General features: G+C 48.2%; 1 protein-coding gene across 3 annotated transcripts in view; it reads right to left on the bottom strand.

The window, feature by feature from the left end:
- LOC125429351 (ultra-long-chain fatty acid omega-hydroxylase) overlaps window positions 1-24,108 on the bottom strand; it is a 60,085-nt gene extending 35,977 nt beyond the window's left edge. For 2 of the 3 annotated variants that reach the window (XM_048490401.1, XM_048490403.1), the window contains exons 1-3: window positions 24,010-24,108; window positions 6,707-6,929; window positions 2,006-2,150 (exon numbers count right to left, since the gene is read on the bottom strand). In XM_048490401.1, the coding sequence (XP_048346358.1) occupies window positions 2,006-2,150; window positions 6,707-6,928 (367 nt within the window). In that variant the 5' untranslated portion in view covers window position 6,929; window positions 24,010-24,108. Of the gene's footprint in view, window positions 1-2,005; window positions 2,151-6,706; window positions 6,930-12,088; window positions 12,192-24,009 lie in introns of those variants that run through there. The other variant, XM_048490402.1, reaches the window with a different exon arrangement.
- Window positions 24,109-25,551: the final 1,443 nt, after the last annotated feature.

Here is a 25,551-nt window from a genome sequence, read left to right as displayed (position 1 = left end):
ATGGGAGGGAGGGGCCAGGCACCCTAGATTCCCTGAATATTGCGGTTACAGTTAAGAAAACCAGGCATGCATTACTCAGGAGTAAGCTCGGTACAGCAACCGTGACATACTTTGAATGGCTGTGTCGCGCCCCTCAGAGGGTTTCCTCAGAAGCGACACCCATTGCCACCAACCAAACTTACTCCCAGGTAAAGGATCATAACCAGCCAGCCTAGATGTGTGTGAGGAGTACCTTTCCATCCCCCCCCCCCCAAGGAATGCGGGCACACACATCAATGACATCGCACAGTATCAGGCTGCGTGTTTGCATGAGCATGTACTGCTGGCCTCTGCAATTGATTTGCTGCTACTGTTCCTTTCCCATTTCACCACAATAAGCCACAGCAACGTGTGGCCGGGCCCCGCTAGTCTATATATATAAAAAGCTAACAGTGTTTTTGTTGATGATAGTATAACTCAGTAACTGCTGGGCCAATTCCTCTGAAAATTCCCAGCCACTATAGTCAGCCAGGCGAGAGTGTTTTTAGATGTTCACATACCTGAAATTTCACACCTGGCCCAGGTAAAACGCCTTTTCCCTGGCGCTCCATGGTGAAGGACATGCAGCTGCCTGTGTGTAACTGTCACCCTTAGAATGTTCATGCTGCTTAGAATGTTCGCTCAGATGGCCAGATATGAGCAGTGGAAACAGTACATAGGCAGTAACTTGAGTGGAAGTGAAACATATACACACGAGGGAGAGGGAAGGGAGGGAGAGGGAGGGGTGGCATGTAAGGGAAGAGAGGGAGGGTGAGGAAAGGGACAGAGGGGGAGGCATGCAAGGGAAGAGAAGTGAGAGGGGAGAGAGTGAGGGGTGGCATGCAAGGGAGGGGAGGCAGGGGGCCCAGCATCTTGATATGACCCACCCACCCTAGCGGAGGGGAAGGGAAGGGAGGGGGAGGGGTGGCATGCAAGGGAAGAGAAGTGAGGGAGGGAAGAGAGTGAGGGGCAACATGCAAAGGATGGGAAGGAGGAGCCAGGCACCCTAGATTCCCTGAATACTGCGGTTACAGTTAAGAAAACCAGGCACGCATTACTCAGGAGTAAGCTCGGTACAGCAACCATGACATACTTTGAATGGGTGCATCACGCCCATCAGAGGGTTTCCTCAGAAGCGACACCCAAACTTACTCCCAGGTAAAGAATCATGACCAACCAGCCTATATGTGTGGGAGGGGTGCCTTTCCATTCCTCCCCCCCCCACCCCGGAATGCGGGCACACACATCAATGACATCGCACAGTATCAGGCTGCGTGTTTGCATGAGCACGTACTGCTGGCCTCTGCAATTGATTTGCTGCTACTCCCATTTCACCACAATAAGCCACAGCAACGCGTGGCCGGGCCCCGCTAGTTTATTATAATAAAACAGAAACACTTTTTCCTTTGGGTTCTTTACCTCTGGTGTTTCTGTCTTCATCTATGTAGCTAGGATTATTGGCTGCTACTACAATTAGTAGTTGTAGTAGTGGTACTAATAGTAGTATTACCATGGAAAAGTTATATTTCTGAGTTAGCACCTTCTGTTTGAGCCTCAGGACTATTCTCCACCTCCTCCCCAGCACTCTTCCTCCCAGTCAGTTTTCTTCCTATGCTGAGACTCCAAGCTTGGGAAAAAGCTCTATGTCAGTATGAAATATTGAGGTGGATCCAAAAATAGATTAGGTGAATGTCCTTTCCATTCTGGGAAATATGATTCCAAGGGTTTCAGGATCCGTGTGGATGAACAACCATGCAACTGCCCTTTCTGTCTCTTCCAGTTTTGCCCCCTTCTCAGTGCGGCTCCCTGCTTAGGAATCATCTTTCCCAGGATCAGAAAGGGAGGAGAACACAGGAATGCTCCCTAGTCCTTCTACTCAAGGATTGCTTGACCCAACCCACACAATCATCCAAGGTCTGTTGTGCATGCCAGAGAGGGTTCTTACATCTTCTGCTCCCCATCTCGCCATGATTCATTGCCACAGTACCTGAGACAGTTGCAACAGGTTTGATGTAATCAGGATGTACCAAGGCCACGACTGGCAAGAAGGGCCCCATCCATACCACGTAGGCCTGTGAAAAGGTGGAGACGAGCTGGGATACTAGGACCATGCCCTCCTCATTGGGCAAGATCTACAAGGGACATGAAAGAAAAAGTGAGTGCTGATACTAGCAGGAGAAAGTAAAAGGAGTCTGATGGGCATGGTGAAACGAGCAGGCTGAAGCCTGGGTAGAAGAGATGCCATCTGGCCAGGAGCTCAGGCTCTGGTGGATAAATGTCACAACCGGGAACCTCATGGTCTGCCAAGATCCCCATTTGTTTGGGGTGGTGAGTGGGGTGCTCACAGGAAATGTTCCCAGAGTATAAGTGGGTAACTAGCACATGGGAGAATTTCTGCTACTAGCTAATCCAGCAACTTCTTCGCCTCTCCAAAGAGGCAGGGTTACAAGGTGCAGGTTCTGCCACCACTTGCAACCAACTCTCCTTTTAGTCAAGAGCAGAATACAGCCAAGATTTGCAGAGGCAAGGCCTTCAGTACAGTACAGTACAGGCTTTATTGTGAAGCCATAGGCCATTGCAATATCAAAACATAAATTAACATAAGATACAGTGGACGTTTTCCCAACTAAAAATAAAAATATGGACCCTCAGACCCTCAATTCACCCTTCCAATGTATCTGAGCTAAAATCGGACATGTCTTATGCAAAATTTGATCATGGTGTTTCCTTCCATATAGTCTTAGATAGAATCTTTGAGGCTGCCAATGCAAAAAGGCCAACCCTATAGAACATGAAAGGATCCGAATCTGAAAGGAGAAGGTACAGTGGAACCTCGGTTTTCATCGATTTGCAGTAAGGTGCAGGGGTTTGTGGAGAAAAATCACTTGGATAAAGCTGTTGCAGGCCGTGTCTGCGTTTAATGACAATATCTTGCCCCATTTCAGACAAATCTTAAAGGGGCGTCAGAAACAGACCTCTTTGGACAGCTTTCTGGTGCAACATTGGTCCACTGGCTCTGAAGCTGGTCCTAGTGCTATTGTTTGTTACTGTTTTCAGCATTAAACACTATGTTTATTCCAGTGGTGGGATCCAAAAATTTTAGTAACAGGTTCCCTCGCCAGCCCCCCTCAGCAAAGGGGGCAGAGGCATACCTAGGCAAACCTGAGCCTTGGGCAAAACCTGAGTTGGATGCCCCCCCCACCATGGGCAGCCACCACACCATGACCCCCCCAAATTTTTTTGCACCAGGTCATTTCTAAATCATCATCACATTATAGAAAATGCCCCAACTCACAAATCTGAACACAGCAATGGTGAAACACACAGGTTCTTTGATAGAGACTGGTGAGATAAAAGGCACGAAAGGCTGAGAATCCATGAATTGCAGTACCTGAAAGGGATTAACCCAGTTCAGGGAGTGACATTATTAGTTGCAATTGCTATATGGAACCTTCACGTTCAAAGGCAGTATGCCTCTCGGGGAGGCGAGGGCGTGGAGACGGAAAAGCGGACCCAATTAGTAACCCCCTCTTGGCACACACAAATAATTAGTATCCCACTCTCGGGAACTGGTGAGAACCTGCTGGATCCCACCTCTGGTTTATTCACCAAAAATGTGTTTTTGGTATGTTTTTTGGAGTACCTAAAACAGATTAATTGGATTTACATTGATTCCTATGGAAAAGTTTGCCTTGGTTTTCATCGGTTTCGGTTTTCATCTATTCTTTTCGGACGGATTACCAACGAAAACCGAGGTTTCACTGTATCTTTTATCTACATCAGAATACATCTGGGGCATAGTTGTAAACCTGAGAAGGAACTTGGCTCATCATACAAGGGGCAGTTCAACACATAAGTGAGATAGATCCTCTGTTTCACGCTTGCAATTTACTGTTCCAATAGTATTTTGGTGTATCTGCCTTCTAGATACTTTGTTGGCATTGATTGAAAGTATAACTCTGTCAGACCCTTTCTTATATTGTATTGATTTATGCCAACAAGATAAGAGGCTCTGTAATGGTCTTTTTTAAAGAGGTTATACCAGGGGCAAACTTAGAATGTAGAATTGTATCTGTGTCCATGGAATTATCTCCTCTAAAGATCCAATCCCAAAGATCGGGATTAGTATTTTGCAAGAGCATTAAATCATCTGGAACAGTAAAACTATGCAGGATATTATTTAGAGAAGTATCATGTAACTTAGAATACTTTAATAAAGTCTGACTTTGGCTACCAAGCGAAGTAGGCCTTATGGAACTCTTTCTTCACATTTTAAAATTGTCAGTTAAGCGTGGGCTTTAATAGAAGACAAGCAGAGTTCTTCCCTAAGAAGAGCCACTGGTGTTTCCTTGGGAAGCACCAAAATTTGTCTAAGGAAGGAATTTTGGATGGTTTCCATTTATGCAAGACTTGTACATTCTACCCCAGATCTCTGCCGCATAGAGTAGCATAGATATAACTCTAGTTTTAAAGATTTTTAAAGCTGGATCTACTAAGAGACCACCCCTTGTATGACAGAATCTCAGGATTGCCCCAATTGATTTTTGAGTGGCAGATTTAACTACCGCTATATGGGCATTCCAATTTAATGAGGGACTAAATGTTACACCTAAGTATTTAAAATAATTACATGGCTGTCAGGCTGGAGCCTGGCATCAAGCAGAAAGACACGGTGGGGGGTGGGGATGGGGAACTCCAGATGCTGTCAAAATACATTAGTTTTTCCCTAGGTAACCAAGTAGAGGCTCTCAGAGTTATAGACTTTATCTCAGCCTTCTGACCCTGAGTCCATCCTGCATTCCTGTCTTTTGCACCTTCTGTGGTATGGGATAGTATTATGGGTTAAAGAGGGGGGAGGAGGAATGGGGTTTGATATATTGGGGTTGTTTGGATGTTCTGACAGAACCAGCTATCCCCCTCCAGCCTGCGTATTTACCAAGAAAGACTTCTAAATGTTCAAGTTGAAGCGTCTGAATTGCGCTAGAGGTCCGGTGCTCGACATTAAGCTGGTTCTCTCTCTAATCCGCTCTGGCTTCCATGACATTCATCAGTGGAGCTACAGGCGGGACCAACGGGACCGGGTGTAAGGGCCTGTTACCCCAGTCAATAATTAAGACTCAAGATAGGCTCAAGAGCTTTATTGAACTGTGTCAAGACCTGGGCCGCAAAAAGCACTCAACCTTTTGCAGCTAGTATAGTGATGGCGAACCTTTTTCGAGACCGAGTGCCCAAATTCCAACCCAAAACCCACTTATTTATTGCAGAGTGCCAACATGGCAATTTAACCTGAATACTGAAGTTTTAGTTTAGAAAAAGTGGTTGGTGCCGAGGTGTGTGTTACTCGTGAGTAAGCTTGGTGGTAGTCGGTGGTTTTGCTTTGAAGCAATCGTGCAACTCTTCCAATGGGTGAATCACGACCCTAGGAGGGTTTACTCAGAAGCAAGCCCCATTGCCAGCAACCAAGCTTACTCCCAGGTAAAGAATCGTGCTTTAGTTCTTTGCATGAAAATCAGTGGGGTTTAACAGTGCTTAACAGGGTTACCTACACTGTTTCCCCAAAACTAGGTCTTAGGTTTAATGCTAATAATCAAGCCCAGTGGCCCAGGCCAGTCTAGAGGGGGGGGGGGAGGACTCTGTTTGTGCGTGCCCACAGAGAGGGCTCTGAGTGCCACCTCTGGCACCCGTGCCATAGGTTCGCCACCACTGAGCTAGTATATATCTTCAAACATTGCCCATTTGGGTGTTCCCCCTGCCAATTGATTCCCACAATTGCCCAATGAGAAAAGAATAGTGTGAAGACAGCATTGTTAAGGGTTTGCTCATTACCCAAGGCCCACAGCAGGCATCCTCCCTTCTCCAGGAAATGGGAGAGAGGGGGAAGGTTTGCATACTGCACTAGTTACATCAAGCCATAGAAAAACAAAAAGGCCCTTGGGCCACAGGCAACAGCAAGTGCAGGTGTGACCTTGGCTCCAGCCCTGTGATGCCAGCCCGGGCGGGAGCCAGACCTAACACCGGGGATCAGGACCAGGAATATCGTGGATGCTCCATCTATATTTTTCTGGTCTTTTCTTGAACACCATTACCTTGGTTTAGAACAATTAAAAGTGAAGTCCTCCTCTCTACAGTACTCGCCCAGGCTGTATAGAAGTCTTTATAAACCATTCCTTGTAAGTGAGACCAAGACCATGTTGTCAGCCTATAGCAAAACTGAAATGTTCTGCTTTCCTAAGGAGGGGGTAACAAATTCAGGAGGGAAAAGCCTAGGAATTATATCATTGATAAGCAAGTTAAATAGTGTAGGGCAGGGGTCTGCAACCTGCGGTTCTCCAAATGTTCATGAACTTCAATTCCCATCAGCCCCTGTCAGCATGGCCAATTGGCCATGCTGGCAGGGGCTGATGGGAATTGTAGTTCATGAACATCTGGAGAGCCGCAAGTTGCAGAGCCCTGGTGTAGGGGCAAGGAAACAGCCCTGCTTAACTCCTTGCTTTGCCTAACTCATTGTAGGTTGCTCTTCTTCATACTGGCATCTATGCTGTGGAATGGGGTGGCAGCTGAGAACTGTTCTCCCACCCCAGAAACAACAGCTGTTTCTCCATCCCAGGTGTTCCCTCTCTCCCCTGAGCAAGACCAGATACTACCCTCCCATTACATACTAGGCCTTATGCCCATGAATGGCGCTTACCATGCCCAGGTGTCCCAAGAACCAGTGATGACGGGGAGGCTCTGGGAAGCACCTCAGCTTCTGCCAACTGGCATAATAGTGGCGGCAAAAGCCAAAGGCCTTAAGGAGGAGACGGAAGAGCAGAACCAGAAGAGAAAGCAACAGAGTGGAGGCAGCCGCAGCCTGGAAAGTTGTTTTGTCCCGCATCAGACTCTCCAGTGTCCAGTCTGTGAGGAGCAGCATCCTGAAAGGAAAGAGAACACAGAGGAACAGGATTCTTCAGGATGTACACAGACACTTTCCCACCAAAAGATCTAAGTGTGGTCTGTCGTGGTGCGCTGGAGAAAATACAGTAGCATGTTTTCACAGTAGAAAATAGTCCCAATAAGTGTAAGCATTCATCTACAGATCAAAGCAGCACATGCAACAATAGCTTTTGGCTGGAAAGAAAAGAAAAAATGGACAATCCAGAAATGGCTGGAATATATCTGGGAACAAGTGACGCTGGACATTTTCGATATGATAACAAAAAATAAACTGTGGCAAGATAAACAGAGCGAAATTTTGAAGATATGGACAATATATGCGGACTGGATGAAAGAAGCTGGAGTCACTGAGGAGATATGGGAGAAGAGATTACAAAGAATGAACTTACTGCTGTTTGTTTGATAAAACTATGAAGAAAATACAGGGGGGAGGGAAAAAGGAGAAAACGTATTGTTTGAAAAGGAATGAAGAAGAGTATTAATATGAAAAGGAATATTCAAATGATACAATAAAAATTATATATTTTTTTTAAAAGCATTCATTTACAGGCAGGTCTGCACAAAAGGGACGGGCTTCATCTTAACCAAAAAGGAACCAGGCTGCTGGCGCTCAACATTAAAAAGGTGGCAGAACAGGGTAACCCTCATATTGAGGGGCCCGCTGTCCTCCCTCTTTGGGGAAGGTTTTAAATGTGGATTTTCTGGATGCCTCTTATTTAATTATTTAATTATTTAATTTAATTTAATCATTTAATTTAATTATTTAATTATTTAACTGTTTAATTATTTAACTGTATTAACTGCTGTCTATATGGAGTTTTAGTGAGTTTTATTGATTAGTAGTAGTTTTTATCTGATACTGTATGGTTTTTATGCTGTACACCGCCCAGAGCCCTTCGGGGATGGGGTGGTATAGAAATTTAATAAATAAATAAATAAATAAATAAATAAAATAAACTGATCCCTGGGGAAAGCCGACAGGAGCAGAGGTGACTTCGGTTTGGAATACAGTATCCATGGGGATGCAGACAGAGAGGGAGATTTTTCTAAATCAACCACATACAAGCAAGGAACATAGCAATGTGATAAGTGATAGTGTCTACAAAGGTTCCCCAGTTCCTGACAAATCTGAAACCCTCTGCCTTACACCACCTTCTCATCCACGCATTGAGACCCTGTATCTCCACTTGCCTAGCTCGTCCTGCGTATGGAACAGGTAGCATTTCTGAGAATGCCACCTTGGGGATCCTGGACTTTAACCTGTAACAAGCAGCCTAAATTTAGCTTCCAGAACCTCCCGGCTACATTTCCCAATGTCGTTGGTGCCAATGTGGACCACAACTGCTGACTGCACCCCAGCACTGTCTAACAGCCTATTCAGACGAAACGTAACTTCCACAACCTTCGCACCAGGCAGGCGTGATGTGATCATCACGCCTCTCACAAACCCAACTCTCTACATTCCTAATGACCGAATTGCCTACTATGAGGAGCCCCCCCTCGAGGGGTATCCTCAGTGTGAGAGGATAGCTGACCACCAGGTAAAGAAGGGGTCCCTTCTAAGGGAGAATCTTCCACCACGTCAGACTGGCACCCTCCATCCCCCAGACCCTCATTCTCCATGACATCTGAAGAGATGTCACCCTGGGAGTGAGACCCAGCTGTTAGGTCCCTGAAAGCCCTGTCTGTCACCCTCTCTGCCTCTCTCAGCTTCTCCAGGTCTGCCATCTTAGCTTCAAGAGAACGCACATGTTTTCTGAGTGCCAGAAGCTCATTTTCTGAATGCCAGAAGCAGCGAGGGCACACCCATGACTTCTGTCCTAGTGGCAGATAGTCATATATGTGACACTCACTGCAAAACACTGGAAAGCCCCCATCCCCTTGCTGACTTCCTGGCTTCAGATATAATTGTGTTTAGATATTCAAATATTGACTTTAAATGAGTGCCTCCCCCTTAAGCTTTCTATACCCTTTACTATCCCTTAAGATATGTTCTTATTTAGTAAAAACAACTGCGCGTGCCTAATGGCGGTGCAACTGCACTTGGAGTACTGTGTTCAGTTCTGGTCGCCACATCTCATAAAGGATGTCGAAGAGATAGAAAAAGTGCATATAGGGCAACGAGGATGATAGAGGGACTGGAGCACCTTCCTTATGAGGAGAGGCTGCAGCGTTTGGGACACTTTAGTTTGGAAAGGAGCCGTCTGAGGGGGGATATGATTGAAGTCTATACAATTACACATGGGATAGAAAATGTTGACAGAGAGAAATGTTTCTCTCTTTCTCACAATACTAGAACCAGGGGGCATTTATTGAAAATGCTTGGGGGGGGGGGGTAGGACTAATAAAAGGAAACATTTCTTCACGCAACGTGTGATTGGTGTTTGGAATATGCTGCCACAGGAGGTGGTGATGGCCACTAACCTGGATAGCTTTAAAAGGGGCTTGGACAGATTTATGGAGGAGAAGTCGATCTATGGCTACCAATCTTGATCCTCCATGGTCTGAGATTGCAAATGCCTTAGCAGACCAGGTGCTCGGGAGCAGCAGCAGCAGAAGGCCTTTGCTTTCACATCCCGCATGTGAGCTCCCCAAGGCCTCTGATGGGCCACTGGGAGTAGCAGAGTGCTGGACTAGATGGACTCTGGTCTGATCAGCAGGCTCTTTCTTATATTCTTGTATCACGTATTGGAAGTGACTTGACAGCACTCAACACACGTAAAGTTCTAGGGCTAAATCCTGGAATTCTGCCCAAAGTCCCAGAATCACTGCTCCATTGCACATCACTTCATTTCTGTGGTGATTGCGTAAGAAATTCCTGGGTTTTTTAGCAAGAATTATTTCTTTGTTCCTTTGTTTCTTTGATGTGTTTATAGCCTGCCTTTCTCACGGTGGGTTCCACAGATTAAGACAACACATGTAAATAGCACGAGACAACGAACCAGAATTGAAAAAAAATCCAGAACTGTGCAGAAAGTATCAAATGGGGTACGTCAAAGAAAGCCGAGCATGGAATCGCAGAAGCAGAAAACACTGCAGTAAAAGCAGGACAGCGAATATAATAGTATCTATTGAAAGAGTCGGGTTACCCCATTCCAGTTCCTCCCTTCTAGAAGCCTCATTTGCATATTAATCAAGTTGCTTGTTCATCCATTGGGCAAACTGAGCACATTCATTAGGGAGGGGACAGTGCGCTTCACTGCCAGAGAGCCCGGGGCTTCTCTGTGAAGACTTTCATGTTGTATATAGAGGAGGAAGCAGGATTAACTTGTTACAGTATTTATTTGTTTGTTTGTTTGTTTATTATTTTATTTGATATACCCGAAGGGCTCAGGGCGGTGAACAATATACTATTATATATAAAAACATATAAAAAGTTTAAAAGTTTGCATTCTAAAACAGTACCCCACGAAACCCATATGCGACCCTCCCAAGAGAATATTGGGTCCCGATGGTGTTAGGGACCTTATACAGCGGGGGGGGGGGGGCAGAGCAGGGCACCCTCAGCGGCTGGTCTCTCCAAAGGCCCGGTGGAACAATGCGGTCTTGCAGGCCCTGCGGAACTCTCCAAGGTTCCGCAGGGCCCGGACAGCTGGTGGTAGAGTGTTCCACCAGGCAGGGGCCAGAGCCGTGAAGGCTCTGGCTCTAGTGGAGGCCAGCCGCATCATTGAGGGGCCAGGGATCTCCAGTAAATTGGCCTCTGCTGAGCGCAGAGGTCGGCTCGGGACATATGGGGTAATGTGGTCCCGAAGGTACGAAGTAGAAACAAGTAGTAGTAGAAACAAGCCAGATAATCTGGTCCTGTTCTGGGCCGATCCTGTCATGTCTCCCAGCTAGGATGCTGGATCCTCTCTCTAGGATTGTGATCTCTTACATTCCTCTCACTTTTAGGCCTGGGCTAATCTGCTCATGAGGCATCTGCTGGCTTCTACACTTCAAAGTGTTGGGAAGTCAGGGTTGTTTTGCTCTGGTGAAGGCTGTGCCTTTTCCCCATGAGAACGGAGGGGTGAGAGCCAGCGTGGTGTAGTGGTTAAGAGCAGGTGCACTCTAATCTGGAGAACTGGGTTTGATTCCCCGCTCTGCCACTTGAGCTGTGGAGGCTTATCTGGGGAACCAGCTTAGCTTGTGCGCTCCAGCACATGCCAGCTGGGTGACCTTGGGCTAGTCACAGTTCTCTCTGGACTCTCTCAGCCCCACCTACCTCACAGGGTGTTTGTTGTGAGGGAGGAAGAGAAAGGAGTTTGTAAGCCCATTTGAGACTCCTTACAGGAAAGGGGGATATAAATCCAACTCTTCTTCTGTTCCCTCCTTAGGAACTGGGGCTGAAAGGTGGTGATATAGAAGCGGGGTGGGGATGGATTAGGGTATAATCTAAGATGATTTGGAACTTAATCCTTAGTCCTGCCAATGGAAGTCTGAATGCTCAATCCCAGAGGCGTATGGGGAAGGGGGGGAATGGTGTCCAGGGGCAACGCCAGCTCCGGGCGCCCCACCCCCACGCCCCCCGTGGGGCACCTGGAGTGGTGGGGGTGCCCCCCCCTGCAGCAGGCTGCCAGACCCCCTGTCTCTATTGGAGGCTGGCTTCTGATAGAGGTGGGGAGGCCGGCAGAAGCCGATGCAAGGCCAGCAGCCTGCCACAAGCCCAACTCAAGGGGGGCCCGGCGGATCCATGGCAGGCTTTGGAATGTTGTGGGCAATTTTGACCAGATGGGCCATGCCCGGGGACAGGTAATACCCCCTTTCCGTCTGGCAGGTACGCCCCTGCTCAATCCTGATGCTATCTATCTATATATATAAAAATCTAACAGTTCGTTTTTCTCCTGACAAGTGAACTCCCAAACTACTGGACCGATTGCTTTGAAATTTTCACACAACGTCGCACTCACGTGCGACCAGGTTTGCATACTGTTTCCACACATCCTGTTGTGTACATGTCACAACTGTGGCCGTTATTGTGACTCTGCCACAACTGTGACAGTTGGAACCACAGTTCTGTTCCGCAACAGCGCCATCTGCTGGCTGTCAAAGCAACACCCTCTGATACAAGGGAAACAAACATGCCTTCTATTCCAGACTATTCCAGACTATTCCAGCCTTTCTCAAAGCAAAAAGGACTTTCAAATCCCCACAGGCTCACCGTATATATGACCGCCTGGAGTGTGCATTAGTATGTGAGAGAATTCACACCACCCGCAAAGAACTTGCAGCCATAGACAAGGTGTTACTACTTCTCCACATCCACATCAGTCAAAAAAATGAGTAGCCATAGACTGGGACAAAATTGACAACGTCACCTACAGAAAAATGGAGAAAGACATTGCCAGCCACACAAACAGCAGAGGAATTAAGAGGAGAAACAGCAAGAATATTGCGAAAAGCAAAACTTCCCCTAATAATATTGCCACAATACAAAAGCAGCAAAGAAATGCTATTAAGAATCTCTTAAAGCTCAGATCCAGAAATCATCATAATTCCAGCAGACAAGGGAAATGCAACAGTAATCATGAAGACTGAACAATATAAAGAAAAAAAATCAGAGAACTCCTGGATCCCACAACATACAAAAAACTGAAACAAGCACCTGGAACTAAGAAACTCACTACTAAACCATCACATTGATTAAGAGCTCCTCCATTCAACCAGACATTATGCTAACGACTCTGCAAGTCAGAAGCGCTTCCACTTCGGTTATATGGACTCTTAAAATTCATTAAGGAATCCATCCCACCTGTGACCTATTGTGAGTGCTGATTGGTTCCCCCACATATGAACTGGCAAAATTCTTGACTTCACAGTTACAAAGCCACATTGGACAACACACAGCGCACATGTTAAAGACTCAGACCACTTCATCGAAAAAATTAGCAATCTCCATCTCAACCCTAGCTTACAGACTTATCAGCTTTAATGTTGTCTCACTGTTCACCAAAGTTCCAGTGAAAGACACACTTGCACTCATCAGCCAAATGTTTCCAGATGACATCACTGCTTTATTTCAACACGCCTAACAACCAGCTACTTCTAAGGGGACAATGATTATTATGAGCAGACTCCATGGGGTGGCCATGGGAAGCCCCCTCAGCCCAGTGCGTGATAGCCAATTTTACATGGAACATTTTGAGAAAGAAGTCCTCAACACAGCACCCAGGAAATCTGCAACTTGGTTCTGATTTGTGGATGACACTTTTACAATCTGGGAGCCATGGTGAGAGAGGAGGAGCTGCTGGAATTTCCCTGAACCACCTTAACAGCATCCACCCAAACATGCAATTCTACCATAGAAACTGAAAGAAGGTTGAAACTGTCTTTTTTAGATGTCTTGGTTCTTCGCAGACCCAACCACCAACTGGGCCACAGAGTATACAGAAAACTGACACCACAGAGAGACTTGGTATCTAAGCATAAAAACTCCAACCATCATCCACAACAACAGAAAAAGGGCATAACTCAAAACTCTGACAGATTGTGCAAAACTGAATCTGTGAACTCCTATCTCCTCCCTGATGAAATCAACCATCTAGGACTACTGGGCTCTGCAGTGGCTAATGGCTACTCCACAACAGAAATCAGGAAGAGCTTTAAGACTAAGAGAAACCAAGAGGACTAAGGAGAAACAGTTCACCGCGAGAGGGGAAAAATATTTCTACCCATACATCATCAAGGGGAATCACAGATCAAATAGGGAAACTGATAAAAGAAGCATTATCTACAAAACCATTTTCAAACCCACTCAGGGAAAATACAGCAGATGCTACGCCTTCAGCAAAGGACAAGAGAGACTCCCTCACTTCTTGCAGGAGTATATTACATACCCTGTAGCTGTGGAAAGGTTCTACATAGGAACCACAAAACACAGTGCATTCAAACCTTGTATTAAGGAACACTAAAAGACACTGTTGGCTTAACCTATCCTGAAAGATCTGCAGTTGCAGAACATGTGTTAAGCAATTCTAAATTCTGACAATTCAGGAAGCCTACAATGTATGTCAGGACTGCACAGGTGGGAGGCCATTGGAAATTCACAAACACTCAGGACAATTTCTAATAAGAAAGAAGAGGATCTCTTTGAAGATTAGCAGGGCCTGGCTCCCAGTACTGTACCTCTAAAAAAAATGGACTGATAACCCCACCTGCAATACAATGCACTCCAACCACACCTTGTTGCACAGCAAGTTCCACCCAAACAGTTAATGATTGGTTCCCCACCTCTGGGACATGGACAATATACCACACTAAACCTTCTTCCTCCCTTCCTACCTCACTTAGGACCCAGTAAGTGAAACAAACTTTTCTCTCTGTGATACATCTCTTGAAGATGCTAAATACAGATGCAGGCTTAAACGTTAGGAACAAAATCTACCAGACCACAGCCACACAGCCCGGAAAAACAGGGCGACGAGGCAGCCCTGGGCAAACTGTAGCCCTGGGCAAAACCTGAGTTGGATGCCCCCCCCATGGGCAGCCACTCCACCACTAACCAATTTATTTTGCACCAGGACATTGCGCCTGCAGGGGTGCATTTTGTGACATATCAGCACCAAAATTTCAGCATATCATCAGGAGACTGTCTCATGCTACTCCCCGTTTGCGAGGTTGTTCAAGGTCCAGTTATGGACTCTGAAAGGAGGTGCCCCATCCCCTATTGTTTCCAATGGAGCCAATAGATGGGGCTGTTTTGAGGGTCCATAACTATCATCTGAAACTATCCTAATGGGATCCCCAAGTTTGGTGCAGTAGCTTATTTCTAGGGGTCCAAAGTTATGGACCTCAATGGGGTACCCCATCCCACATTCTTTACAGGAAGAATTTCTTTGAGGGTCCAAAGTTGGGGACCCTCAAAGGGTAGTGTAAGGAATTCCATAGAAGCAGAAATAAAAGGCTCTTTGGTGTAAAAGACCGCTTATTCAGACATCTTAGAAAGCTCAAGTACACGAGTGGCGGAATAAGACTCCGCCAGAAACACAGGTTATAACCCTGTCCATCCCATCCCTCCCGATTCCTATGGGGAACGAAGGTCTCATCTCCTTGCAGAGATAAGGTTCCTCGCCGGAGAAGCTGGCCCATCGCCTGGCTGTGGAATAACAGTTGGCAACAGGCGGCTGCCCCTTCATCAACACCATTGAATCCTTTTACACTCTGCCTCCCTTAAAGAAGACCCTCCCCCCCCAGGTTTGCGCGAGTTGCCGTGGAAAGCAGGAAATAAGGGCGGGCCATTATTTTCGAATAAACCGCATTGATTATACCCAGAGGAATACCCCACCCAAGAGACTAAATATTGTGTTGCCATGCATTAAAGCTGCAGAGTCCAGGATGGCGCCAATTTCGTAATGCTTGTGGCCATCAATAATAGTCGGTGGGGCCCTCCGTGGGTTGTGCCAGGCATCGGAAACGGAGCCTCCCTTTGAGCAAACTGGAATGGAAGACAGGATGAATGTTACTAAGAGAGTTAGGCAACCAATCGGCAGTGACCATTAATCACTTTAGTAATCTGGAAAGGTCCCAATCTTTTGCCTAGTTTGTAACAAATTTTATGCATGTCTCTGAGATTTCTTGGTAGACAAATACACCCAGGCCTACACCTAGAGGGAAACTGAAATGCGCTTATCCGCTTGCAGTTTTTGGGAGTCTTAGCCTGTTGTATGTCTTCCTGGACCGCTTTCCACCCCGGCCAGAGATGAAATCCATTGTTGAAACTCTGAAAATCCAATGCTTCCGCAGGTAGCTGGGCGGCACCTGCCAGTTTCTACTCAGACACACCAAGGGGTTTTTTTTTTGTACTGCTATGAACCGCATTGTTATAGGCGCATTCGCGAACGAATTAGCTCGCACTAATTGTCTTGGCGTAGTTGGTGTAACAACGTGAATACTGCTCTAGGGTTCTGTTCGCTCTCTCCCACTCACCGCCACTTTGAACGGTAGGGCGGTAACCGGGCGGCCCCTAACAACCCTAGAAAAGCTTTCCAGAACTTTGAAATGCAATTGGGGGTCATGGTCGGAGACCACCTTAACGGGGCGGAGGCAGACGGTAAACATGCTGAATGAACAGACGAAGCTAACTTAGGAGCTGAGGGGATGGAAGCACATGGAATAAAATGGGCTTGTTTAGAAAATAAGTCCACCACCACCCACAAGACCGTATTAAGGACTTTCTGGCAAATCTGTAATAAAATCCATGGAGATGACTTCCCCAGGGCGGAGGCCACCGAGAGGTTTCAACAGACCATGGGCTTCCTCGAACGGTCTTTGGCTTCTGCACAAATAGAGCAACCTTTAATATACGTCTCTAATGTCCTGGCGATCGGGCAAGTGGCCACTCAGAATTGGACGGCGGCCAAATGCAGAGTTTTGTGCCAAAATGTCCAGCCGAAAGGGTATCACGGTAGGCCTCGAACCTGGCTTGGCGGAGGGGAGGCACGCACTAACAATCCTACCGCCAAACGCCATTCTCCAAACGCATCTGGGAGGTCGCCGAGGCTCGCCGCCTCAAGTTCCTGTAGGAAAGGAGAGACTGCTGGGAATGGGCGGAGAATAGAGTGATGTCTGAGGATCGGGTGACAGCCAGCCCCTAATTGGGAGGGGAGAGAACAGCGCTGAATGTCCCGTAAGCTGGCTCCACCCTCCCGGTATGAGAGCCGCGACGCCAGTTTATTGGTTTTTCCGGGAAAATGGACCGAAAGAGAAACGAAAAGAAATCGGCCCAACGGTTGCTTCATGACATCTTGAGGGGGTGGAGAGGGCGCCGTTCTTGTGGATCCCACCAACTTGAAAGTGTTTAGCCCTCCAGCCAGTGGCTTAAGTGAGAGGCATTTTAATGGCCGCAGTCTCTTTATCCCCACAGTCCAGTTGAGTTCAGCACCGAGAATTTCCTTGATAAATAACATTAACGGAACCAGCCTATCATCTTTATTTCTCTGGCAACAGGGCTGCCCAAGCGCTTTGTCCGAGGTGGCATCCACGGAACCACAAACGGAGATCTGGGTCAGGGTGCTTTAGGATAGGTTCGGTGGTAAAGCAGACTTTAAAGTTGAAAGGCTGGTCTGACACTCCTCGACCAGGAAAAGGGGCCCCGGCTTACGGATAGTGGATCTTTACCCTTAGTGCGCGTAAGAGAGGTCTGTGAGAGGGAGAGAGTCAGTTCAGCCGGTTCGGGGTATAAAAGTCACGAGAAGTTAAAACCTAGAAAGATTGGAGTTCTTTATACAGGAATGGCCATTGAGGACCGCGATCAATCTTTAGCAGGATCCATTTTAGTCTCGGCGAGATCCGTAACCCAAATAGTCAATAGAGGTTTGGTGGAAACAGCACTTGAAAGTTTGGCAAAGAGGAGTTGTTGAGCAAGCGCTTTCAATACTCCAACCAATAATGCCTACTATGCCCTCCATGGTTTGTGAATAAATTAAAACGCCATCTAAGTACACCACTACTCCCCTTGTACAATAAATCATGAGAACTTCGCTGATAAGGGCCATAAAGTCTGGGCCCCACTTAACCCGAATGGCATTATTAAGCATTCAAACTGACCAAACTTTGTGTTAAATGCAGTCATGTTCTATAGCCTTCAGCAATTCTGGACCCTGTAGTAAGCTCTCAAGTCCAACTTAGTAAAGATGCTGCCCTGCCCACGCGCCTAAAAGGTCCTGTGATCAAAGGCAAGGGCATTTATTGGACAACAGGGAGACTGCATTGAGACCTCCTCGGTAATCTGTGCAGACAGAAGACCCATCTTTTACAAAATACAGGAGCAGCATGTGTGCGTTTGGTAGCTCCGTCAGATGAACTCCGCCAGCGAGTTTAGGTTCTTGTCTAAGAAGGCACGGTTCTCCTCATTGGGACTCATACGGTAGATTCTACCTTTGGGCAGTTACTCGGCCATTACGATTTTGCAGTCAGTGTCTCTATGGGTGGTAACCAACGTGATTCTTGCTCCTGAAATTTGGCTAGATCTTGTACCGTGGATGCTGGTAGAATCGGAGCACCGCTGATGAAGCCAGGGGTGGGTCAGGGAGAAGTCGAGTTTTCCCCCAATTCATGTTCCCGCAGGGAGGGTCAGTGAATTCCAAGATCCTTTCTTTCCAAAGAATTTTGGTTCATGTAACAACAACCATGGCATGCCTTGTGAACTATGGAGGTTTAATACTGGCCGAATAAAACTAATTTCTCCTAAATGGTCGGGCGAGCGGAGGAGAACCGGGTTACGCTTTGAATCAATGTCCTTCGCTTCCCCGAGACTGCCGCCCATTTGCGAAAGGTATGGGCTTTAGCCAGGGGGACTTGGTCAAGACTCAGTCTTCTACCACCTGCTGGGGCCGATTAAACAACGGGAGCAGCTTTCAGAATCCACAAGGGTTGAGGCTATAATATTTGTGCATGTTTAGCGGGTTGGCCAGGAAACGCTTTGATTGTAATGGAGCTACTTTGCCCTTCACTCACCGCCTGGAGTCGAACCCATGTCCATCGTTGAAGAAAGGCAACAGCCGTTTCCCCTCTCCTCCGGTCGCCTTCAATGACTGCTTTAGACGAGCTAGCGGCCCTACTTGTATGGTGTTGGCGATGGGCGCGTCAGGAGTGGTTGGCTTCTGTTTTTCGGGCAGTTACGGCTAGATGACCGACCTCCTCGCAGTAAAGACATAATCCCAGTCGGGCGACGGCCGGAGGGTCTCGGAATGTACATTGGCTTGGTGGACGAGGGTCAAGGTTGGCGTATGGCCTCCGGCACGGTAGCCGCATTCGCTTAGACGCCACTTGGGATCCTAATTCAATCCAATCAGCAATAGTGCGTAGAACTAATTAAAATACCGCTTCAATGAAGCCGCCGACAGCATCCGAGAAGTATTCGTGATTTCATGCTTTGTACACTCAGGAGGATTTCCAGGTACGCGACGCAAATTCACGGGCAAATTCTGCAACGAAGCGGTTGCCTGCTGAATAGTTTTGATGGTGCGGATAGCTTCATTTTCCGCGACCGATCTTGGAAGCGAGCCCTCAAGGCTTGAGGAATGCGGTACCGCATGCAGTATCTTCATCTTGCAGGTTCAAAAGAGTCGGCTAAACCAGTCGGTTGCTGCCCCATCCAGGACTGAGCCGATGTCCCGTGATTTTTCGCCAGACCGCATATATAAAATCATAGTCCTCCATGTGTACTGAGCTGTGCATGCGAAGCTTTGAAGGTCCCATCAAAACGTGGGCAGGTATTGGAGGTCTGTAGTAACCCCTCTCCATCGCTCCCGCACTGAAGGGCGGTTAAAGCAGGGTGAGCGGCTTGAGGCAGCGGGTTGCGCAGGGGGCCGGAATCGGGTGGAGGTATCAACGCCGGTGCCGCTGGTGTTCCGGGTGGGGAGCCTGTCCCCTGAAGGTTGACCCAGCAGCTGCCGCCTCTCTGGCCAAGGCTGTAAATTCGGGTGATACAGCTTAGGATTCCAACTTGGGCGCTGTCCTGGTCTGCTGCTTCTTCAGTTCTCCGCAGCCAGCTTCTCCTTGCAGTCAATGCATCCCTGCGCGACGCTGCTTTCTCCGCTCCAATTCTTAGCCAGTTCGTCCCGCTGGAACAGCCGCAGTGTTCCCTTTGTGCACGTTAGCGGCCTGAACACTTTCGCCGACGCTTGTAGTTCAGTTTGGAGTGTTCCAGGACGCATCGTTGACTGATAGATTCTGGCGATATTGCCGCGTAATTTCTTTGGCACGGTCCACCCGAAGTTGGACTTCTTTGGCGCCTGCTGTTCCCCGGCCCTTCAGCAGAGGTTTTCACGCTCTTGCTGCAGCTGTTCCTGCCTCTTCCCATAGCTGGCGCTCACGGCCCATGCTTCTGGCATTCCTCGCAGTCGCCCACTTCCTCATCCCAGCTCTCTTCGGGATGGGAGAGGAACAGATCCGGCTGGGAGTGCAGGCTTTCTCCGACTCCTCGCCGCCTGGACGCTGGACATCGCCCACCGGGTGGCTCACGGGCACCCTGCGTGCAGCCACGGTCCGGGATCAGGGTCCATCGAAGACGGCACGGATACCCTCCCAATCCCCGGTTTAGTCCCAGTGTCGGTCTTCCTGGATGGCCCCAGTGCTGTGCCACGGTGGTTCTTGGGAGCATCACCAAAATACGAAGTCCAGGAATCGCTCAATGGACTCCTGGGTTGCCGATGAAAGGTGGTCAGGCCCGCCTCCGTGACAGGTTGCATCTGAGGTTTGTAATCCATAATTTAAAACGGTAGATATCCGGACCACAGGCCGATCCATAGACAGCTCCAAATCCATGTAAGTCCCTATGGTCGCCTTTCACGCCTCGCTCCAACGTGAGTAGCGAAGACTCGTATTGATACGAGGACGGGAAAGAGTCACCAGCGAGACCCGCTCTCCCGCCGTTCCTCCAGATCCAGAAGCGAGGTCGGAGCCCTTTGGGGCTACCGCGACCTTCCCCAGAAATATCCAAGCTCTATGCCGGTGGATACCAGAGGTCCACTGCACTAGAATATAGATGAATTAAGATTCCTGCCACAATGTGGGTAAATTCAGAAGCAGAAATAAAAGGCTCTTTTAAAAGACCGCTGGATATTCGCATACATCTTAGAAAGCTCAAGTATTAATGCGAGTGGCAGGAATAAGATCTCCCGCCAGAAACACAGGTTATAACTTCTGTCCATCCCATCCCTCCCCCGATTCCCATGGGAACGGTTGGTCTCATCTCCCTCGCAGAGATAAGGTCTCCGCCGGAGAAGCTGGCCCATTGCCCGGCTGTGGAATGTAGTCACAATTGTATGGCTGCCCTCTCATCAATTCATTGAATCCTTTACAGGTAGCCCCCATCCCCTTAGCAAAGAATGTGGGATGGGGTACCCCTGAACCCTGAACCAAACTGCACCAAACCTTGGGGTTGTTATCATGACAGTCTCCAGATGACACCCTGACATTTTGGTGCTGATACATCCAAGAATGCCCTCCCTGCAAGAACATCCCGAAATTTGCCCAGGAATCTTTGTTCTGCATTGAGTTTTCTGCATTGCTGTCAATGGGGGTTGCAGGCTGGGGGGCACATTTCTGAAGGCACAGTCTCAAATCCTTTGTTCATCAGGAGACTGTTCATCGATGTTTCCCCAGGATTTGGTGCAGTTTGTCTCAGGGGCCAAAGCTATGGACTATCAAAACTGTATTCCCATCTTCCCATTAGCTCCCATTGGAAACAATGGGGATAGGCACCCCTTGGGGAGTCCATAACTGGGACTCCCTGAACCAAACTCACCAAACTTGGGGCAGCATAAGGACAGTCTCCTGATGATACGTTGAAATTTTGGTGCCAAGCAGCCTAAAGCTGCGCCCCCTGCAGGCCAAAAATGGAAAACCACTAAAATACCCAAAAACGAACCTAGCATTTTGATGCCCCCCACAAGGTGATGCCCTGGGCAGCTGCCCACCTTGCCCAATGGGCATTACGCCAGTGCCGGAAAACCCTCCAGAACCAACCATGCCTTCCTTGAAAATTGCTGCCATCTGGAATGAAAGGGATGGGGCCCGCAAGAATTGACATGACTCCACCCCAATTCTAGCTGGAGAAAGTTGAGAAGGTGAGGGAGGGTCTGGGATTTGCCGGACCAAACGCTTCTGATAAACGTGAGTTCATGCCTCCCAGTGTGTTTTAAGTTAGGGGTAATTCTCTGCAAGGGAAGGGGAGGAAAGGGACAGGGTCAGCCACCAGACATGGCCTACCCACCCTAGCAGAGGAAGGGAAACGTTAGGGGAGGGATGGGGCGGGGTGCCATGCAAGGGAACGGGAGAGAGGGAGGGGAGCCAGAGGCCCCTTTGCCCCTCCCTCCCCGCAAGCATTGTGCACTATACATGTACTGCCGCTCGGGCTTCCCCTTTTCTCTCTTTTCCACCTCACCAGACTGAGTTATTGCAGCAACGCCGCGGCAGGCCCCGCTTAGTCTATATATATAAATCATATCAGTGCGCTTTTCTGCTTGACAGGTAATCTCCCAAACTACTGAACCGTATTGCTTTGAAATTTTCACACAACATCGTGATTCTCAAGATGCCAGGTTTCCATACTGTTTCCAATAATCTCCTGTTGTGTAGTTACGTCACAACTGTGCATCGTTATTGTGTAAGCATGCCACACACTCAGACAGTTGGAACCACAGTTCTGTTCCGGGCACAACAGCCATCTTCTGCCCGGCCAAAGCAAATAACACCTCTTATACAAGGGAACCAACCAAGCCTTCCTTGAAAACCACCTCGCTCTTATGGAGTGAAAGGGATGGGGCGGCACATCTGCACACGTATTCCAACGCAATTCTAGCGGAGGAAGAGGAAGATGAGAGAGGGTCCAGGGGTTTGCTGGATCAAACGTTCTGAAATTTGAACACAACATAGCTCATGCCTCCCAGCATGTTTTATGCTACATAATTTGCCTGCAAGGGAAGGGAGTGAAAGGGACAGAACCAGCCACCTGCACATGGCCCACCCGCCCTAGCAGAGGAAGGGGAACATTAGGGAGGGACCGGCCAGGTTGCCATGCAAGGGAACGGGAAAGAGGGAGGGGAGCAAGAAGCCCCTTGCCCTTCCCCTCCCTTGCAATCATTGTGCAATGACACATGTTCGAACTGTTCGCTTCCCCTTTTCTTTCTTTTCCTCTTCACCAGACTCAGCCACAGCAACGCGTGGCCAGGCCCACTAGTTTACAATAAAGGAAATCATTTAATCACAGTCTTGTTATTGAACAGTCCAGGGGCACAACAGCAGAGTCTGAAGGCACCTTAAATACTAATAAGATTTTTTTCCCTGTATGTTTTCATGTACTGTTCACCCAATGCAGGCAGTGGGTCTTCAGCAGGTGGACAAACATATCTGAAATTATTTAAAAAAATCAACCCAATCCAAGTGCCACAAGTGGCAGGGAAACAAGACAAGTACAAAGTACGAGTACAAAAGCATTCCTTAGCGGTTGCTCTTGTTTTGCCAAGCTCACTAGCACAGGTAATGAGGCCTGTTTCCTCGGCAACCTCACCCCACCCATTTTATGGCTCCTGGGCTGAGCTGCTGATTACCTTTTCGCACACAAATACCTGCCAATGGTGGAAAAAGTCCCTGGCATAAAAACTGGTTATTCCTTCAGCTGCTTGTTTTTGCAACTACTTCCAGAAGATTTTTAAACACAGATTTCCGTTCTGGCAAGGGTAGGTGGTAGTAATTTTTTAGCCTCATGCTGCCAAAAATTACGCCCCACCCCAGGCTACTCTTACCCATGCGGTGGGGGGGGGGGGAAAATAAGCCTCTTGGTCCCTCCCCTGAAGCTGCTCTTGGTAATTCAGTGTCACCGTTTGTTTTGTCCCGAAGTAGGGCTCTGGCTTAGCTGCCTATTATGGTGCTAGTTTGCAATTAATCCTAGCCCAGAGGAGAGACCACACAGCTCTGAGAAACCCACACTAGATTTGTCAAGCGATAGCTGAGAAGGTCTTCTGTTGGTTTTTTACCTGAAGCACCTGAGTGCATGTTTGATTGGCTCAAGGCAAGGTCCCGCTTTACATTGGCCCCAGGGACATAGGCAAGGGGGGGAGATTCTCGGGTTCAAGCCCCTCCCATTACATGTCCGGCTTGCTTGAAACAATGCCTGGAATGGAACAGCTGGAAAGCCCTCAGTCACCGAACCCACACCATAAGAAATCTGTACCTACGTCACTTGGCCCTCATTCTGCTGCCCCCAGGCCGCCGACCAGGGTCAGGCATTTGTTCCCGTGATTGCTTTTTTAAATTCAGCATTGTCACTTGGCCTTGGGGACAGCAAAGTGGTGGTTCGGGAATCCCCCTGGGGACAGGGGAATGCCACTCATTTGATTAGCCCACAAGTACCTGTAGCCTGCGGGGAAAACGTAATCCCATTATGAGACCCACAAGAAAATGGCTCAGGGCAGCCACACAGACTGAAGCCGGGTGGTGCATGAGGAATGAGGAAGAGAACACTTTTGCCTGTAGCTCAGCAGCAACCTAGACCGTTTAAGGCAAGACACAGAAACCTCCTGCATCCCGCTTCAGCCTCAAAGTGGCCAGGTCTGGCGGCTAGAAGTTGTTCTTCCTTACCCGAAGCACCGTGTCCAGTCTCGCCGCTTCTCTGCTGATTCCAGCTGGTGAGCATGCTCAGAATCACAAGTGCATGTAGGACCGAATGCCCTCCCAAAGTGCCACCATGTAGTTCAAAGATTAAGCGAGTTTGCCCTCTTGTGGCCACTCTCCCTCACATGCTTTAGTGTGCCTTTGGCTCCAAAGCTACTTTGAAAATCCCTGCACTGTAGTTAAAATGTCCATAGATTGTATTGCCCTCAAAGGTTCTTTTTACCGCAGAGCTCCTGATCTCCTAAATTGCTATGGCAAAATGACTTCAGAAGAAGAAGAAGAGTTGGATTTATATTCCCCCTGTCTCTCATGTGGGAGCCTCAAAGGGGCTTACAAACTCCTTCCCCTTCCCCACTCACAACACCCTGTGAGGTAGGTGGGGCTGAGAGAGCTCAGAAGAACTGTGACTAGCCCAAGGTCACCCAGCTGGCGCGTGTGGGAGTGCACAGGCTAATCTGAATTCTCCAGATAAGCCTCCACAGCTCAAGCAGCAGAGCAGGAAATCAAACCTGGTTCCTCCAGATTAGAGTGCTCCTGCTCTTAACCACTACGCCACTGCTGCCACTGCTGCTCCAGAGAGCATTGTGGGTGTGACCAAGTGATCATCACAGTTTTATAAACATTTTAATGTGTATATTTAGAACGGATGCAAAATTCTATTGCTGGGGATTGCAAGCGAAAAGTGAGGAAAACCTGCAAGGGCTTATGGGGTGTGTGTGTGTGTCATAATCCTCTAGTATCTTAACCAGGGCCCTGCCATGTTTCTATCCCCTGATTGCTTATTGTCCTTATCTTTGCAGCTGCAGCTGCGGGGAAGGGGTTGTGGTGAAAGTTTCATTCCCATTCTCACTGGATGAGGAACGTGCGTGCATGTGGGTGTCAAATAGAACCTTCCCGCTTGAGGGGAGGGAAGACGGGGTTGTAGGCTTGATGTATCTATGATGGGGGATATAATTTGCCTATTTTAATGTTCTCCATTCTGACAATACAAGCCAGTGATGGCAAACCTTTTTGAGACCGAGTGCCCAAATTGCAACCCAAAATCCACTTATTTATCACAAAGTGCCAACGTGGCAATTTAACCCGAATAATTCCCTCAAGCAGGATCCAGCCTGCTGTAGCCTCCAGCAAGTCCCACATGTGCCACTCTGCACCTCTCTAGCATCTCTGCTGCCTCACTTCCCCCACCCCACCCCCCCGGGACAGCAGCCACCTGGAGCACAGGCACCAGGCCCGCCAACCGAGTCCTCCCTGCTCGCTGAGGTGCACGCACATTAAGTCCAGTGGCCCAGGCCAGCCTAGATGTGTGTGTGTGTGGGGGGGGGGATCTCATGATGAACTCTGTGCGCGCGTGCCCACAGAAAGGGCTCTGAGTGCCACCTCTGGCACCCGTGCCATAGGTTCGCCACCACTGATATAAGTCAACACCTTCCCTACGCTTGCCACCAATAAATGAGCATTCTGATTTTGAAGTATTGATTCCTTCATTGATCAGGATTGTGAGGGGAA

The sequence above is a fragment of the Sphaerodactylus townsendi genome, linkage group LG03 (assembly GCF_021028975.2).
Source record: "Sphaerodactylus townsendi isolate TG3544 linkage group LG03, MPM_Stown_v2.3, whole genome shotgun sequence".
Taxonomy (NCBI): Eukaryota; Metazoa; Chordata; class Lepidosauria; order Squamata; family Sphaerodactylidae; genus Sphaerodactylus; species Sphaerodactylus townsendi.
Note: the sequence above shows the minus strand (reverse complement) of the source record. Positions and strands in the feature narration are given on the sequence as shown.